At 48.9% G+C, this 19309-nt stretch overlaps 1 protein-coding gene across 1 annotated transcript; it reads left to right on the forward strand.

The window, feature by feature from the left end:
• Positions 1-6913: 6913 nt before the first annotated feature.
• Positions 6914-10813, forward strand: LOC123397039. Its single transcript, XM_045091748.1, has 5 exons — positions 6914-7004; positions 7153-7453; positions 7830-7882; positions 8247-9630; positions 10416-10813. The coding sequence occupies exons 1-5, from the start codon at positions 6914-6916 to the stop codon at positions 10609-10611; spliced, it is 2025 nt and encodes a 674-aa protein (XP_044947683.1). The 3' UTR covers positions 10612-10813.
• Positions 10814-19309: the final 8496 nt, after the last annotated feature.

Consider the following 19309-nt stretch of genomic DNA (forward strand, 5'->3'; position numbering starts at 1 on the left):
GCTCCGCACCAGAGTGGTACGGCAATCCTGTGATGGAAATCATGTTGTTAGACAACAGTGAACCTTCGAACTATGAAGAAGAAATGGCGGGCCCGGATTCCAACAAATGGCTTGAGGCTATGAAATCCGAGATAGGATCCATGTATGAGAACAAAGTATGGACTTTGGTCGACTTGCCCGATGACCGGCGAGCCATAGAAAATAAATGGATCTTCAAGAAGAAGACTGATGCAAACGGTAATGTAACCGTTTACAAAGCTTGACTTGTCGCAAAGGGTTTTCGACAAATTCAAGGAGTTGACTACGAAGAGACTTTCTCTCCCGTAGCAAAGCTGAAATCAGTTCGAATCATGTTAGCAATTGCCGCCTTTTATGATTATGAAATTTGGCAAATGGACGTCAAAACAGCGTTCCTTAACGGGAACCTTAAGGAAGAGTTGTATATGATGCAACCAGAAGGTTTTGTCGACCCTAAGGGTGCTAACAAAGTGTGCAAGCTCCAGCGCTCCATCTATGGGCTGGTGCAAGCATCTCGGAGTTGGAACATTCGCTTTAATGAGGTGATTAAAGCGTTTGGGTTCATACAGGTTTACGGAGAAGCCTGTCTGTACAAGAAAGTGAGTGGGAGCTCTGTAGCTTTCCTCGTACTGTATGTGGATGACATATTATTGATGGGGAATAATATAGAGATGTTGGAGAGCATAAAGGCCTATTTGAACAATAGTTTTTCAATGAAGGACCTTGGAGAAGCTGCATACATATTAGGCATCAAGATCTATAGAGATAGATCGAGACGCCTCATTGGTCTTTCGCAAAGTACATACCTTGACAAGATATTGAAGAAGTTCAATATGGAAAACTCAAAGAAAGGGTTCTTGCCAGTTTTGCAAGGTATGCGATTGAGTAAGACTCAGTCGCCGACCACGGCAGCAGATAGAGAGAAGATGAGTTCTGTCCCCTACGCTTCAGCCGTGGGCTCTCTAATGTATGCCATGCTGTGTACCAGACCTGATATAAACCTTGCCATAAGTTTGGTAGGAAGGTACCAAAGTGATCCCGGTACGGAACACTGGACAGCGGTCAAGAATATCCTTAAGTACCTGAAAAGGACTAAGGAAATGTTTCTCGTTTATGGAGGTGACGAAGAGCTCGTCGTAAAGGGTTACGTCGACGCTAGCTTCGACACAGATCCGGATGACTCTAAGTCACAGACCGGATACGTATATGTGTTGAATGGTGGGGCAGTGAGCTGGTGCAGCAGCAAGCAAGAATTCGTTGCAGCATCTACATGTGAAGCGGAGTACATAGCTGCTTTAGAAGCAGCTCATGAAGGAATTTGGATGAAGGAGCTCATCACCGACCTTGGAGTGGTTCCAAGCGCGTCGGGTCCTATGACACTCTTCTATGATAACACTGGAGCCATTGCCATAGCCAAGGAGCCCAGGTTTCACTGGAAGACGAAGCACATCAAGCGCCGCTACAACTCCATCCAGGACCATGTCCAGAGTGGAGTGATAGATATTTGTAAAGTACACACGGATCTGAATATTGCAGACCCGTTGACTAAACCTCTTCCACGAGCAAAACATGATCAACACCATAATGCTATGGGTGTTCGATACATCACAATGTAACTAGATTATTGACTCTAGTGCAAGTGGGAAACTGTTGGAAATATGCCCTAGAGGCAATAATAAAATAGTTATTATCATATTTCCCTGTTCATGATAATCGTCTATTGTTCATGCTATAATTGTATTAACAGGAAACAGTAATACATGTGTGAATAAATAGATCACAATGTGTCCCTAGCAAGCCTCTAGTTGGCTAGCTCATTAGTCAATAGATGATCATGGTTTCCTGATCATGGGCATTAGATGTCATTGATAACGGGATCACATCATTGGGAGAATGATGTGATGGACAAGACCCAATCCTAAGCCTAGCACTAGATCGTATTGTTCGTATGCTAAAGCTTTTCTAATGTCAAGTATCTTTTCCTTCGACCGTGAGATTGTGCAACTCCCGGATACCGTAGGAGTGCTTTGGGTGTATCAGACGTCACAACGTAACTGGGTGACTATAAAGGTGCACTACGGGTACCTCCGAAAGTGTCTTTTGGGTCGGTACGAATCGAGATCGGGATTTGTCACTCCGTGTGACGGAGAGGTATCTCTGGGCCCACTCGGTAGAACATCATCATGAGCTCAATGTGACTAAGGAGTTAGTCACACGATGACGTGCTACGGAACGAGTAAAGAGACTTACCGGTAACGAGATTGAAAAAGTATAGGTATACCGACGATCGAATCTCGGGCAAGTTCTATACCGACAGACAAAGGGAATCGTATACGGGATTGATTGAATCCTTGACATCGTGGTTCATCCGATGAGATCATGGTGGAGCTAGTGGGAGCCACCATGGGTATCCAGACCCCGCTGATGGTTATTGGCCAGAGAGGTGTCTCGGTCATGTCTGCATGTCTCCCGAACCCGTAGGGTCTACACACTTAAGGTTCGATGACGCTAGGGTTATAGGGAATTGTTGTACGAGGTTACCGAAAGTTTTTCGGAGTCCCGGATGAGATCCCGGACGTCACGAGGAGCTCCGGAATGGTCTGGAGGTAAAGATTGATATATAGGACGGATGGTTTTGGACACCGGAAGTGTTTCGGGCGTCACCGGTAACGTACCGGGACCACCGGGACCACCGGAGGTGGTCCCGGGGGACCACCGAAGGGTGGCAACGACCCCGGGAGGCTAGATGGGCTAAGTGGGGAAGGGAACCAGCCCCTAAGTGGGCTGGTGCGCCCCCCACCCAGCCCATGCGCACCAGAGAAAGGGGGAAGGGGGGGAACGCTAGCATAGGTGGGCCTAAGGCCCACCAGAGGGGTGCGCCACCCCACCTCCCTGCCCTGGCCGCCGCCCCTCTCCCATCTGGGGCTGCCGCACTCCTTGGGGGTGGGAACCCTAAGGGCTGCGCCCCCTCCCTCTCCCCCTATATATAGATGAGGGTTCGGGGCTGTTTGACACACGGTTTCATCTCTCTCTCGGCGCAGCCCTGCTCCTCTCCCTCCTCCTCTCTGCCGGCGCTTGGCGAAGCCCTGCCGGGAGACCTCGTCTCTCCATCGACACCACGCCGTCGTGTTGCTGGACTTCTTCCCAACCTCTCCCTCCTCCTTGCTGGATCAAGGTGCGGGAGACGTCACCGGGCTGCACGTGTGTTGAACGCGGAGGTGCCGTTGTTCGGCACTAGATCGGAATGACTGCGAGTATGACTCCATCAACCGCGTTCTAGCAACGCTTCCGCTTAGCGATCTTCAAAGGTATGAAGATGCTCTTACCCCTCTCTCGTTGCTGGTCTCTCCATAGGAAGTTCTGAACATGCGTAGGAAAATTTTGAATTTATGCTACGTTACCTAAAACTCATACCCTTGGAAAGTACATATAGTCGAAGATGGTGGCCTGGCCAAACAGTACAGCTGATCTCCAACGGTGTCGTCATTCATGAGATGTGTCTGCAACCAACTGCCGAAAGTCTTCTTGTGTTCCCCTTTAATCCAAGTGTCAGCCTTCCCCAGGTTTTCAGATCGTAGAATATTCTTGGGTCTCACGATATACCGAGCCACCACGGTGGAATTGTGTAGAACTGTGTAGTGTGCTTGAGAGAAAGAATGCCCGTCCATACATACTTTTTCTTTCCTTCCTAGTGTGCCTTTTCCTGTCAGCCTACCCTCAGACCGAGATTCAGGAACACCAATCGGCTTAAGGTCAGGAAGAAAGTCCACACAAAACTCACTGACCTCCTCTGTTCCATAGCCCTTGGAGATGCTTCCTTCTGGCCTAGCACGGTTACGAACATATTTCTTTAAGACTCCCATGAACCTCTCGAAGGGGAACATATTGTGTAGAAACACAGGACCGAGAATTCTAATATCTTCGACTAGGTGAACTAGGAGGTGTGTCATTATATTGAAGAAGGATGGCGGGAACAACAACTCAAAGCTGACCAGACATTGGACCACATCAATCTGTAACCCTGATAGACTTTCTCGATCGATTACCTTCTGAGAAATTGCATTCAGGAATGCACATACCTTCACAATTGCCAGGCGAACATTTTCCGGTAGAATTCCCCTCAATGCAACCGGAAGCAATTGCGTCATAAGCACGTGGCAGTCATGAGACTTTAGGTTTTGGAATTTTTTGTCTTTCATATTTACGATTCCCTTTATATTCGACGAGAAGCCAGTCGGGACCTTGATACTGAAAAGGACTTCAAAGAAGATTTCCTTCTCTTCCTTAGTAAGAGCGTAGCTGGCACGTCCTTGAAACTGCCCTGAATGCATGCCATCTCTTCCTTTATGACTTTCCTGGTCCTCCCGTGCTTCCCGTGTATCTTTTGAATTCCCATACAAGCCCACGAAGCCTAGAATATTCATGCAGAGATTCTTCGTCAGGTGCATCACGTCGATTGCCGAGCGGACCTCATGGACTTCCCAGTAGGGTAGCTCCCAAAATATAGATTTATTCTTCCACATGGGTACGCGCTTATCAGGGCCGTTAGGAACAGGCTGGCTGCCAGGACCCTTTCCAAAGATTAATTTTAAATCTTTCACCATATCAAATACTTCAGCACCAGTACGGATGACAGGCTTCCCCCGGGGTTCTACCTTGCCATTGAAATGCTTGCCTTTTTTTTAAGGGATGCTTGGGCGGAAGAAAACGACGATTGTACGGGTACACATTCTTCCTACATTTGTCCAGATATATACTTTCTGTCTGATCCAAACAGTACGTGCATGCATTGTATCCCTTGTTTGACTGTCCTGAAATGTTACTAAGAGCAGGCCAATCATTTATGGTTACGAAAAGCAACGCTCGAAGGTCAAATTCCTCTTGTTTGTGCTCGTCCCACACACGTACACCTGGTTTGGCCCACAACTGTAAAAGTTCATCAACTAATGGCCTTAGGTACACATCAATATTGTTGTCGGATTGCTTTGGACCTTGGATAAGCACTGGCATCATAATGAATTTCCGCTTCATGCACAACCAAGGAGGAAGGTTGTAGATACATAGAGTAACGGGCCAGGTGCTGTGACTGCAACTCTGCTCCCCAAAAGGATTCATGCCATCTGTACTCAGACCTAACCATAAGTTCCTTGCGTCAGCTGCAAATCTCGGGAACTCTCTCGATTTTTCTCCACTGCCGACCATCAGCGGTGTGCCTCAACTTATCGTCTTTCGTACGATCTTCCATGTGCCATCGCAACAACTTCGCATGATCTTTATTTCTGAACAGACGTTTCAACCGTGGTATTATAGGAGCATACCACATCACCTTGGCATGAACCCTCTTCTTGGGTGGCTCGCCCTCAATATCACCAGGGTCATCTTTTCTGATCTTATACCGCAATGCAGTGCATACCGGGCATTTATCCATATTCTCGTACTTCTCACCGCGGTAGAGGATGCAGTCATTAGGGTATGCATGTATCTTCTGCACGTCTAATCCTAGAGGGCAGACAAGCTTCTTTGCTTCGTACGTGCTGGCGGGCAATTCGTTCTTTCTTGGAAGCATCTTCTTCATCAGTACCAGCAACTTTTCGAATGACGAGTCAGTCACACCGGTCTCTGCCATCCACTTCAGCAATTCCAGTGTGCTACCCAGCTTCTTCTGGCCATCTTCACAAGTTGGGTACAACAATTTGTTGTGGTCCTGTAACATCTGCTCGAACTGCAACCTCTCCTTTTCTGTGTCGCAACCTCGCCGTGCATCAGAAATGACCCGGCCAAGATCATCAGCGGGCTCATCTGGTTCCCGTTCTTCATCCTGATCTTCTTCTTCATTGTCTTCCATTGCGGTATCAGCATACTCAAAAAACATAGATCGGTAGTTGTCATCATCATTCTCTTCTTCTTCATCGTCGTCTTCCATCATAACCCCTCTTTCTCCGTGCTTGGTCCAAACATTATAGCCCGACATAAAACCGGACCGAAGCAGGTGGCTCTGAATGACTCTTGAGGAAGTGTAATCCTTCTCATTCCGACATTCAACACATGGACAAAACATAAAGCCACCACCATGCTTGTTCGCATCGGCTGCATCTCGAAAAGACTGCACGCCTTCTCTGTAAGCGGTTGTGCGTCGATCACCGTACATCCATGGATGGCTCATCTGCGTTATACGACGGTATATCAAATACAATCACGATCCTAAAAATTAGTACCACACGGTCTAAACGAGGAAATATAGTTGCTAACCTTTTAGAATAAGTAGAAATAAAGAGGAAGAGGTTTAAGCGTGGCTCATGCATCTCATATCGTAGTTGTGTTCGGTGAACTGAAGCGGCATCGCTCTAACACACATTTCAACAAACACCTCTAGTGCATGAAAAAAATAGAGAGCTAGCACACACCCACACTCTTCCATCCAAGAAAAATGCAAGGAAGAGGGGAGAGGGGGGTTGTGCTATATATAGGCAGAGGACTTTAGTCCCGGTTTGAGACACAAACCGGGACTAAAGGTGGCGCACATGCGGGCTGCACCCCGCGTAGCCCTTTAGTCCCGGATTGAGAGACAAACCGGGACTAAAGGCTCCTTACGGGCCGGGACTAAAGCCTCGAGGGAGGCATTGCGATTTGGGGCGACGTGGCCGGACCTTTAGTCCCGGCCCAGAGGCAGGCCGGGACTAAAGGGTCCCGGCCAAAGGCCCGTTTTCCACTAGTGATTGCAACCAAACTGGGAGATAAGAAATTGAAACCAACTAAAAAAAGCAGAGTACCAAGTGCATCAAATATTTGTCCAAATTATTTGGTTGTGGCAGTGACAAATTTATGAGTTTAATACATGCAGACAAAGAGATTTAGAGTTCTAACAATTAAATCAAATCAGTAGTCAGTTTACCCCATGCAATACACTGTAAAACTCGCCAAAACTGAGATGAGGAGGCTGTCTACGTTGCAGAGCAGCAAGACCGTACTTGTTGATGCCGATCTTGGTACCCTCACGTAAGTGGGGCTGGTGGACATCGTCGATATTGAGCTTAGTTGTGTCCCCGAAGTGGCGCATGTCAAAGCAGAATGAGAGGAATTAGGGGAGAGGGTCTGAATCGAACATAGCAGCATAAAATCTTGTGCGGACGACAGGCAGCACCGGCGGGGACAAGGCGAGCGGAAGGTACCGGCGCGGGCGGGGACGAGGGCGAGCGGACGGCAGGCGGCACCAGCGCGGGCGGGGGCGAGCAGATGGCACCGGCGCGGGCGGTGACGGGGGCGAGCGGTTGGCAGGCGGCATCGGCAGGGACGGGGGCGAGCGGACGACAGGCGGCACCGACGGGGACGAGGACGAGCGGACAACACCGGAGCGGCCGGGCACAGGCCGCGGCTGCGCGAGACGGGGGCGGGCCGAGCTGGCGAGTTTGCGAGCGTGGGAGGCGTGGGAGAAAGTGTGAGAGTTTTGCTAGCCAGAGGTTTTTTTAGTAAGGGGATCAATTTCGTTAAAGATGTGTTTTGACCATTGATGATTGAATTAGTCCGTTGAGATGGTGAATTGGATCTGCCTTTTCGTCCTTTTATAATGTGATAGTAGATAATCTATTGTGATTTCAAACAGGGTTTTAGTTATCCGACGTTGAGAGCGTTTTTTTAGGTTGAGGATGACAACTCTAATTGTGAAAGCATGATAATTTTTTGTTTGGATGACAAATTTCAGTTTTTTTAATGAGAATTTTGGTTTAAAAAGGAGGACTGTGGTATCCCTTGTCCATCAGAGTTCAAGTTCCAGACTTGATGTTGATGTTTGCATTTTTATGGATTTATTCCAGGTCCTCCGACGATGTGTTTTCAGTGGGACGAGACATTTCCGTCGACAACGAAGGTGTGAGTGACGACTTCGTTAATCTCAAGATAATATGTCGGCTTAGTCTTTTAAAGATGCTTATAAGGATATAGTGTGCGGGCGTGTGTTTATAGGGATGGATGTACTCTGCTAAAAAAAAGTCTGTCCGTGAAGATTTTGAGTGTCTGTTTAGATGGACCGAATTGGAGATGGCCTCGGAAACCTCTTTGCGCTCGGGTTAGGGGTTTTCGCTATTTCTACCGCCACGAGACCCAATCATCTAATAACCTAATCAGCCAAGCCTAGATCGCCACCGCTCCCTTGATTCGCACTCTTCAATTACGAGCCCAATTGCTGTGGAGTATCAACGAAATAATTCCATTGAGCCACTGTACATCTACAGTTCCTCGCCCGATCGCTATGGAGGATAAGAGATTGGGAAAGAAGGGATTCGACCTCTCGTCTCTCAGAATCAACGACGACGAGATCCCGACGGAGGAGGACGAGTACTCCTCCTCCTCCTCCTCCTACTACTCGGACGATGATGACGAGGAGGACGATGACGACGACCAGGAAGTGGAGGACGTCCGGTCGCCTACCCACCCCCACGATCTGGACTCTTTTCCCCAGTCGATCCTTCTCGACGTAGATGCCTACATCGACGACCGCATCAACGCCACCACCGCCGATGCCCCCTTCTTTAAGGACCACCGCATCCGGGTTACCTTCTGGATCGCCCACCCGCCGCGCGTCTCCTGCTTCACGGTCCACTCCAATGGGGTGGAACCCCGCGAGTTCACCAATACTCCCTTGGTCATCGCCGCCGAGGACGACCTGGTCCTCCTCCGCGCCGCCGTTGGCCCTCAGAAGCACCTCAGCCCCACCGGTTACATCAATCATTACTATGTCTACCAGGCCGGCACCAAGCCAACTCTTCGCCGGCTCGCCGACGCCAACTCCTTCGTCTTTGCCGACCGCTCAGCGGGCATTGTGCGCCGTGATGACGACAGTTATATCATCGCCGCCATCCACTGGGCAGGCGTCCACGGGCAGTATGACCTCCACCAATTTGACTCCAGGACTTGGACATGGAGCACCAGGCTGATGCATGTTGATAAACCAGAGAGATTCTCGCGCATTCTTACAAGCAAGGTGCTGGTTATCGGAGGCAAAGATGGTCTGGTGGCCTGGATCGACGTATGGAACGGCATTCTGTTCTGTGAGGTGTTCACCGGCCGCACTGTTCTTCGGTACTGCCCGTTGCCGCCGCCTTTGAACAAGAGGCACGAAGGCGCCCCACAGTGTGCTCGAGACATTGCCATCGTGGAAGGCCATATCAACTTCTTTGAGATGCGGGTGAAGTTCAAACGGCGCCAAGTAGCCTTCAACGCCACTTTGACTACCAAATATTTCGAAGCCACCACATGGAAAATGATGGAGCCGTGGCAGAACTGGCAGCAGGATCGCACACTCGATTTGTTCAAGATACAAGTGGACCAGAGTTATTGTGTATTGCTTGATGACGTACTGGATGGTCAGGGAACTCGGACTGCCTTTGAGAAACTCGAGGGAGGTCACCCTGTTCTGAGCCTGCATGATGGTGATGTTGTTTACATCATGGCCAAGGCTAAAGAGATGAGCCGAAGGGCAGTTGTGTTTGCTGTGAACATGAGGAACAAGGCCGTACAAGGAGTGGCTAAATTTGATGGAAAAAGAACATGTGGTTTCAGTCACACCTACCTTCAATGTGGGATCTCCAGCTATCTTACCGCTGAGGCGTCTGCCAGGTTATTATGTTATACTCACTTATTACTAGAGCATTTTAACTAATTTTCTTGCTGTACATACCAGTCCGGATCTCTGAGAAGTACTGTAGGACACCCGCATCGTTAGATAGGCCTGACTAGGGGATGCCACTGAGTGGCTGCCGAGTATGTATTTGGCGGAATTATTTTAGATTCACGTACAACATGAAGTTTCTCTTGTTAGAATGTCTCTAGGTGATTTCAGTTCGAATATGTATCTTAGAATAAGCAGATGAGGCAAGTTAACTAGTTAATATGATAACCATACTACATATTTGATACTCCCTCCGTTCTTAAATATAAGTCTTTCTAGAGGTTCAACTAATGAACTACATACGGATGTATATAGACATATTTTAAAATATAGATTCATTTATTTTGCTTCATATGTAGACACCTAGTGAAATATCTTAAAAGACTTATATTTAAGTACGGAGGGAGTATTTGATAGTATATAACAAGAGTCACCATATTTTATGAAGTGAACTTGGACTCCAAAGTGACATCAACTCTGTTTTTTCTGGCACTAGAACCTCTATTGTAAAAACTCTGTTTTTTCTGGCACTAGAACCTCTATTCTAAAAAGATGTTCAGTAGACGGGGACGTTTAGGAATTATGGGAATTCTGCATTCACAAAGAGAGCTTGGTCGAGTGAAATTGTGTTCCATAAAAGCAACTCATTGGTCGATTTACTCTTGCTTTATGACTAGTTGTTTCTACACCTGCAAAATTTATTCACTTAAACATGGCCCTTTTGTTGTCTCATTTACAGATGGAAAACTATAGATGGAACTCCACAGCGAGGTTATTACATAGCTTTGGAACCTATTGATAACAGGTGCAAGGGGAAGGCTGCTGAATCAAGCAGGGATCGAATCACACAAGCAGGTGACGTATCCGAAAGCAATGCTGCTAACTCAGGCTGGGTTCGAGTTTCAAGGGGGCGCAAGCAGAAAGCTTGACAAACAGTAAATAGCTTATGTGATCATCAGAAAGCAACTAATGGTCAGCTGTCAAGATTATTTTTCAAGATGTAGCGTGTGAGCTCATAAATACTGCATTTGATAACTGTTCTTCATAAGTACGGCGGTTTTCCCCCTTTTCGGATGACATGATACACAGTGGCTTAATAAACAGTTAAATCATGTTGGGTTTTCATTTAAATCATGCGGTGAAAAACATTGTCCATTTTAAGTCTCTGTCAGATATAACTAGTTTCTTTTTGAAGGGATCATGTAAGTAGTTAAGTTACATGGTCGGACAGGGGTTGCTTATTTTTTTTCTTGAAAAACCGCTCTCAAGTGCTCGCCTGTAGGGCTGCCGCGCCAAGCAAGCACCGGCGGCAAAGCAGGCGGAAGTTGCAATCTGCCGCATGCATTTCACGCTCGGAATCGTCCAGGACGGACATGACATAACCAATGAAGGCCGCTGATGATTTTGCAGCCCGCTTCAAGGACCAACTTCCTGACGAAGTCGTTGCAGTGGAATGCGTGCTTTTTTCAAGCTGGATGATGCCCAGACTGCTGCTGCCGTAGACACACTAAGAGCAACTCTAACCGGCCTACACAAACAACGGACATTTTATCCGCTTTTTATCCGTTGAGGTCGGCTCAGCGAACACCAATATTCGCTTCGACGTTTGGATCGACGCATGAGCCAAACGCTGGCCCGACCCATTTTTACCGGTGTGCGAAAAATATATATAAAGCATTTATGAAAATAATAAATAAGAATAATTAAACTTAAAAGCCGGCCACGAAGGCGGCGAGAGTCTATGCGTCCCATTACACTAATTAAACATAAAAAAAACCTAAACTAGGAGACAACCCTAGGCGTCGTCGTCGGGGCTGGTAAGGTCGACCGGCGTAGGTGCAGGCCGGCCAAGGGGAACGTTGTGCTCCAGAGGGCAGCTGCATGCGCCTCCGTCGTCTATCCCGACGGCGCGGGCTGTGTTAGTGGGACAGACGACGCGGGTTGTGCTGGTGGCAGTGGGAGCGCAGCAACACGGGCGCGCTCCTCCTCCTTCATCTCCTGTCGTTCCTTCTCCGCCTCCTTTAGCTCCATCAGCCGACGGCCTTTGGCGCGCTCCACCCGCAGGTGCTCCGTCTTCCACTGCTCGAGGTAGGCTTGCTCCTGCTTCAGCGTCGCACCCAACTAGATGGGCGGCACATTGACCCACTCGCGGACACAACCGGTGCACTAGTAGACCTCCTGCAGCTCTATGGCTCTGTCTTCGGCGGAGGTGGCACGACGCAGTCGCCGGCGGCCAACAACGCGATGGCCTCCGCGAGCCGCTGCTGGTAGGTCGCCTCCTCCTCGCTGGGCTTGCACCGCTCTTCCTCCTCGCTCTCGCGGAGCACAGCTACCATCGCGGTCTGGTAGGCGGCCTCCGCCTCCTGGTCCTCCTCGCTGACGACAGTAGTGGGCGGCGGAAGGCCTCCTGGCTGCACGTCGCCCACACCACGCCGCCGCTGCTCCTCGTGCTCTACCGCGAACCAGAGCTCCCAATGAGGGAAGTCGGCCGCGTTGGCAGGTCTTTGCCGCTCCTCCGGCGTAAGCAGACGCCGACGTCAAGTCACCTCCTCCGTGTGCAACGAGCCGACCGCGGCACGGCTAGCACGGGGATCCTCTCCGGATCCAGATGCCAGTGTTGCGGGAGGGTGACGTCGGGGTAAGGCAGCGGCACTCGGTGCTCCCAGTGCCACCGCGCTTGGTGCACGGGGACGTTGACACGCTGGCGAGGCCGGCGGGAAGACGCTGACGGGGAGATGGCGCGGGGGTAGAGGGGGCCTTGCCTTTGTTTTGGAAGGAGCCGACCATGGCACGCGACTGGGGTTTGGTCGTCGACGATGTGGCGAGTTGGGGACGGGTGGGTGCTGGAAGCAGATGAGGCGGAACCCGTCGCACGGACGATTAAAAAAGGTCGACCGCGGCCGCTGACGCATGGCCCGAGGAGGGGACCGTCATTAATAATGTTGACCGTGGGTGGTTGGGATGGACACCGAGACGGCGAGCGCGCGTCCACTTCGTGTGTGCACCGATGCATTTCAGTTTCAAATTTGGACCAAAAATGGGTCGACACAGACGCGAGGCGGACGCATTTTGGTAATGGGTCGACACGTTGGGCCATCCGTTTTGTCCACGCGGCCCACGAAATAGATGGCTCTATTGGAGTTGCTCTAATACAACATGGAGGAGAGGATGCCCTCGACCACGAGGATGGGGCCGCCACGCCGGTGGACACCTAGATGGTCGGCTATTGCTCTGTTTTGTCTACCACTAGTTTATGCTATTTTTTTAAATATTGCATTTTTTATTGAATTTGAAAAATATCACGTCATTTGAATTTTTTTCAAAAATGTGATCGTGTCGGCCTAGCCAAGACTAATGAGTCCCTATCAGCCATGGCTAGGCCGACAGGCCTATCGGCTTTGCAAGTGGGCACCTATCGGCCTTAGCTAGCCCGATTAGTACTAATCGGCCTAGCCATGACCAATTAATACTAATTGGTGTTGGTAAGCCAATAAGTGCATGGTATTTTTTTTGCCACGACCAACTAATACTAATTGGTGTTGGTAAGCCAATAAGTGCATGGTATTTTTTTTGCCACGTAATGCACAATTATTTATGTCCACGATATGAAAATTGCCCCTCTATAATTTTTCCCGCCATTTCTTTCCCGCCTCCATTTCCTGCCAGGCTTTTGCACCATTTCTTTCCCGCCTCGTTTCCCGCCATTTCTTTCCTGCCTCGTTTCCCGCCATTTCTTTCCCGCTAATTTCTTTCCCGTTATTTCTTTCCCGCCTTGTTTTCCCGCCATTGCCCTTGTCATCTGAGTCTATAAAAGGAGGCATTGGACTGTCGTCCTCCAACATCCAGCCACACTTGAAAACACAAACGCTCTAGTCATTATGAGTTTGCCTTGCTTAGATCAAAGCATTAGGCCTAGGAAAATGAAGAGTGCGAGTTTGCCTCGGGGGGTGGAAGTAGTGCGTTGTTGGTGCGGTGATCTGTGCAAGGTGAAGGAGGTGACAGATTTTCCAGATTGTTGGAAATATGCCCTAGAGGCAATAATAAAATGGTTATTATCATATTTCCTTGTTCATGATAATCGTCTATTGTTCATGCTATAATTGTATTAACAGGAAACAGTAATACATGTGTGAATAAATAGATCACAATGTGTCCCTAGCAAGCCTCTAGTTGGCTAGCTCGTTAGTCAATAGATGATCATGGTTTCCTGGTCTTGTGCATTAGATGTCATTGATAACGGGATCACATCATTGGGAGAATGATGTGATGGACAAGACCCAATCCTAAGCGTAGCACTAGATCATATTGTTCGTATGCTAAAGCTTTTCTAATGTCAAGTGTCTTTTCCTTCGACCGTGAGATTCTGCAACTCCCGGATACCGTAGGAGTGCTTTGGGTGTATCAAACGTCACAACGTAACTGGGTGATTATAAAGGTGCACTACGGGTACCTCTGAAAGTGTCTGTTGGGTTGGTACGAATCGAGATCGGGATTTGTCACTCCACGTGACGAAGAGGTATCTCTGGGCCCACTCGGTAGAACATCATCATGAGCTCAATGTGACTAAGGAGTTAGTCACACGACAACGTGCTACGGAACGAGTAAAGAGACTTACCGGTAACGAGATTGAACAAGGTATAGGTATACCGATGATCGAATCTCGGGCAAGTTCTATACCGACAGACAAAGGGAATTGTATACGGGATTGATTGAGTCCTTGACATCGTGGTTCATCGGATGAGATCATCATGGAGCATGTGGGAGCCACCATGGGTATCTAGATCCCGCTGATGGTTATTGGCCGGAAAGGTGTCTCGGTCATGTCTGCTTGTCTTCCGAACCCGTAGGGTCTACACACTTAATGTGACAGCCCGAGACCGACGTTCCAGAAGATCCCCCTTTCTTTCCGTTTCCGTCGTGTTGTTATTTTTCGTTTGTTGCATCGTCATTTAGTTTGCATCATCGCATCATGCATGGCATCATGTCAACTGTGTTTTGTCGGTGTTGCTTGGTGCTCCGTGATGTTGCTTGTGAGTGCTTGTGAGTGTGGAGTTGTTCGTTGGCGTGACAAGAGTGGGTGCAACAGAGCCGCTTCAAACCCTGTTGCACCGAGGACGTAAACCTTCTCTCCTCTCTTATTCTATTTTTGTGCTGGCGTAAAAGATTTCAGTCATTAAGCCCCCGTTTAAAAATTCGTCTTCTTTAAAATGTCCTTTTATTAAATGTGGGGGCAACCCTAGGGTTTGCTTTATTTTTACATTTTGTTGTTTTTTAAAACTAGAGACCCTTTTGTTTATAAAAGGGGTTTATTTTATCCTTTTGTTAAAAAGGGTTTTGTTTTATTCTTTAAGAAAGGTTTTATTTTTTATTCGTTTAAAAAAACACCCAATCTATTTTATAGTTGGGGTATATTTTTTTTTTAAAAGGAGTCAAAAGGCATTTTTTTTATTTTGTTAAAACCCTTTTTCTTTTTTGTTTGTTTTCTGATTTAAAAAAAAGGCAAAAGAGAGAGAGAGGGAGAGACCCCAGCCCCTGACCGAGCTGGCCCAGGCCCAGCAGGCCCCTCTTGCCCTAGCGAGGAGGGATCCTCCCGATCCCTCTCGTCCTCCTAGCGCCGTCAGGTGCCGCGCTGCTCGTCCCGATTCCCTGCCCGATCCCCTCCAGGTCCCCTCGCCCCCGCGTTCACCGCGTGCTCGCCCTCGCCCTCGCAAACTCGCCGCCCCGGTCGTAGCCTCCCGGCCCGACCTCGCCGGCCTCCCGGGCACCGCCTCGCCGCGCCTCCCCGTCGCCGCGCCTCCCCGTCGCCGCGCCGGCCTCAGCTGGTCACCTCCCCGCGCTGCACTGCCCCCTAGCTCGCCGGCGCACCAGGGCCCTCGACCTCGCCCTCGCCATGGCCGCGCCGCCGCCTCCAGCAGTCCCCGTCGCCCTGGCCTCCCTCCTCCTCGCCATGGCCGCCCGATGCTCCGCTGCCAAGCCTGCACGGTCCCGACCTCCTCCATTCCCGTGCTCGCTTGAGGTGTTGCTGCGCATGCTCGCGTTGCCTGTGCTTGCTGGTTGCTTTGATGCTGTTGCTGCTGCAGGAGCCAAGCCGCCATTCCCCTGCCTCCTGCTTGCCGTGTGTTGCATTGCTGCTTGCTCTTGCTGCTGCTGCCAATGCCTTGCCGTTGCTATGATGCTGATGCTAGCCGTTGTTGTGCTGCCCGTTGCTGGTTGCTTGTTGGCCGATGCTTGCTAGTGCTTGTTGTGCATGCTGCCTGTCCCTGTTGTTGCCGAGTGCTGTGCCATGCCTTGCTGCCGCTGTGGCTTGCCTGCTGTGCTGCTGCCTGACGTACTTGCTGCTGCCAGATGCTAGTTGCTTTGCTCGGTTGTTTGCTTGCTGTAGATGATGTTGCTGTCAGCTTGCCTGCTTGCCGTAGTGTGCCGATGTAGTTTGCTGTAGTTTCTGTTGTGTCGCGTGCCGTCGCCGCATGCACCATCCCCGCCATCGTGGGTCGTCGACAAGATCGCCGTGTTCAACTACGTCGTCGATGACACCCAGAACGTGTTCGATTACCGACGCTGAAGACCTGTGGCGACGCCAAGAGAACGACTACCGTCGACAAGACTGGAGTACCACGTCTTCCACTACTTCCACAACGATCGTTGTTCTCCTTCACCGAACCGAACCCCTCCGATATGCACGCTTCGAAGCTATACCGATGGGACTTTGTCGTGAAACGAATGCATGTGTTGTATGAGATGTATGTATGTTTGCGCCGTATGTTGCCCGTTGCACGTTGTCCCTCTTATGTTGTGCCCCGACACATGGGAACCCGGTAGCGGGATCACCCCATCTTTATTTTGCGTTCCCGCACACGCTTCCTATACGTTGGCACGATATCTCGATGAGTTATCGGGATTGGAACGTTGCCGTGGCATCGTCTCCGTTTTACCGCCATGGTTCCCTCTCGCTCGCCGTGGCGACATGTGTTTCTTTCTCTTCTTGCCGTGGTGTTGGTGATCTTGCATGCATGACGCATTCATTGCATAATATTTTTGTGTTGCTTGTCTCTTGTAACGTAGCTCCGTTCTAGGCTCCGCGTGCTAACCGACTAGGAGGACTTGTAGGATCCCCGCTTCACCCCTTGCCATGTTAAACAACATTAAACATTGTCGTGTAAATAAACGGGAGTGAATTAAATAATTAAGCGTGAAGTTTCATCGATATGTAACTCATTGCATATCGAGCTTCACTTAACGTGTAGAGTTTGTGTGAGGTGAATTGCCATGCCATCCCTTGCATCGTTGAACTGATCATGCATCATAGTAGGTTGTGCATCATGTTGTGCATCGTGTGGTGAATATCTGTGTTGATGTTTGTTTCCGGTTTGCTCCGTCTCGATAGAGTTCCACAAGCGTGTCGGAATGTGAGGACCCGTTCGACTACGTCTGTTCGTCTGCTCCACGGAGTCATTCTTCTTCCAAGCGGGATCTCAGGCAAGATGACCATTCCCCACATACCATTACTATCATTGCCATGCTAGTTTTTATCGCTTCTATCGTTTATGTCTCGTTGCCTACCACATGTTAAATATCAGCCTCTCAACAATACCATGATAACCTTCAACCTGTTCGACCTAGCAAAACACTGATTGGCTATGTTACCGCTTGCTTAACCATGTTGTTAGCGTTGCTAGTTGCAGGTGTAGTTGCTTCCATGTGATAACATGGGTTCCTTGTTATATCACCATATTTAAATGCTATTTAATTTAATGCACCTATATACTTGGTAAAAGGTGGAAGGCTTGGCCTTTCTAGCCTGGTGTTTTGTTCCATCTTTGCCCCCTTAGTTCCGGCTACCGCTATTTTGTTCCATAAATGAGCGCTCCTAACACGATCGGGGTTGTTATGGGGACCCCCTTGATAATTCGTTTTAGATTAAAGCTGGTCTGGCAAGGCCTAACATTGGTTCTACATTTGCCCAACATAATAATTCTGTTAACACTGAAATGCATAGGGCGTCATGAACCCGAGGAGTAATTTTACATAAACAGGGGGGGCCAGTGCTGACGATGTTGGTCCCAAACGGTCTGCCTGCGGGACCACTGCGAGGAAACTCGAGGTTTGGCACTCGTAGCTAGTTCCATCCGTCGTGTCCTGAGAACGAGATACGCGGCTCCTATCGGGATCGTCGACACGTCGGGCGCCTTGCTGGATTAGTTTTACCTTTGACGAGATATCTTGTGCATCGGGATTCCGGTGATGCTTTGGGTAATCTCAGAGTTGAGGTTTTCCACTAAGGAATCCGACGAGATTGCGAGTGTCGTGATCGAGGATTTCTATGCGGCTTGTGGTAATTTGTGATGGACTAGTTGGAGCACCCCTGCAGGGTTAAATCTTTTCGGAAAGCCGTGCCCGCGGTTATGTGGCAACGTGGAAACTTTGTTTAACACTAGTTCTAGATAACTTGAAGTTAATTTTTAAAATAATGCCAACTGTGTGCGTAACCATGACTGTCTCTTTCGTGAGTTCCTTCTCCGATCGAGGACACGGTGGGGTTATGTCTGACGTAGGTAGGTGTTCCGGATCATTCATTTGATCATCAGTAGTTCACGTCCGCTATGCGTAGATCTTCCCCCTCTTATTTCTGGTACCCGTAAGTTTAGCCACAAAATATATGCTTAGCCGCTGTTGCAACCTCACCACTTAACCTTACCTCACCCATTAAGCTTTGCTAGTCTTGATACCTTTGGAAATGAGATTGCTGAGTCCCCTGTGGCTCACAGATTGCTACAACACCAGTTGCAGGTACATGTAAAGGTTACTCGACGTGAGCGCGTTGATTGTTCATTTGGAGTTGCTTCTTCTTCTTCTTCGTCATCGATCTAGGATGGGTTCCAGGCCGGCAGCCTGGGATAGCAAGGATGGACGTTGTTCTTATTTTCTCGTTTGTTTTCGTCCGTAGTCGGACCCTGCTCTTCTTCTTGATGATTATGTATTGTACTGATGTGACTCTGATGTAGCTTGTGGTGAGTGTAAGCCAATTCTATTATATATATCTTCTTTTCAGTACATGTACTTGTAACAATATCCATTCTTGCGACACGACGAGATGCGCTTCTATCCCTGACGAGGCCCTCGTGCCAAATTGAGGATAGGGTCGCATCTTGGGCGTGACAAGTTGGTATCAGAGCAGTACCGACCTAGGAGCCCCCTTGATTGATCGAACTTGGCCGAGTCGAGTCTAGTCAAAAACTGCTTTGAGTCTAGTTATATATCGGAGAGTAGGATTCTTTTTTCTCCTCTTCTATGCTGTGGTGAGGAATCTTGACGTAATAATTTATTCTACTCCTCTTCTCACTCAAAATTTTTTTAGGATCACGCGGATATTTTTGGAATATATATGATGCCGATGTGATGGAGTTATGTCTTGGTGCCTCCTGTCTGACTTGATTTTCTTTCGGGGAGTTGAGCTCTAGGGGATTCTTGAGCACATCGTTATGATTCAGATTTCTTAGTATCTCAGAATGAAGGATGTTCGTAATTGCTTCAATACTAGTAGTGGCGAGATAACCCCGATGTCTCCACTACTGGTGCAGATTGTTCGGGAGTACTGCCATACTTTGTATCGTTGTGATCACGAGGGTC

The sequence above is a fragment of the Hordeum vulgare genome, chromosome 5H (genome assembly GCF_904849725.1).
Source record: "Hordeum vulgare subsp. vulgare chromosome 5H, MorexV3_pseudomolecules_assembly, whole genome shotgun sequence".
Lineage (NCBI taxonomy): Eukaryota > Viridiplantae > Streptophyta > Magnoliopsida > Poales > Poaceae > Hordeum > Hordeum vulgare.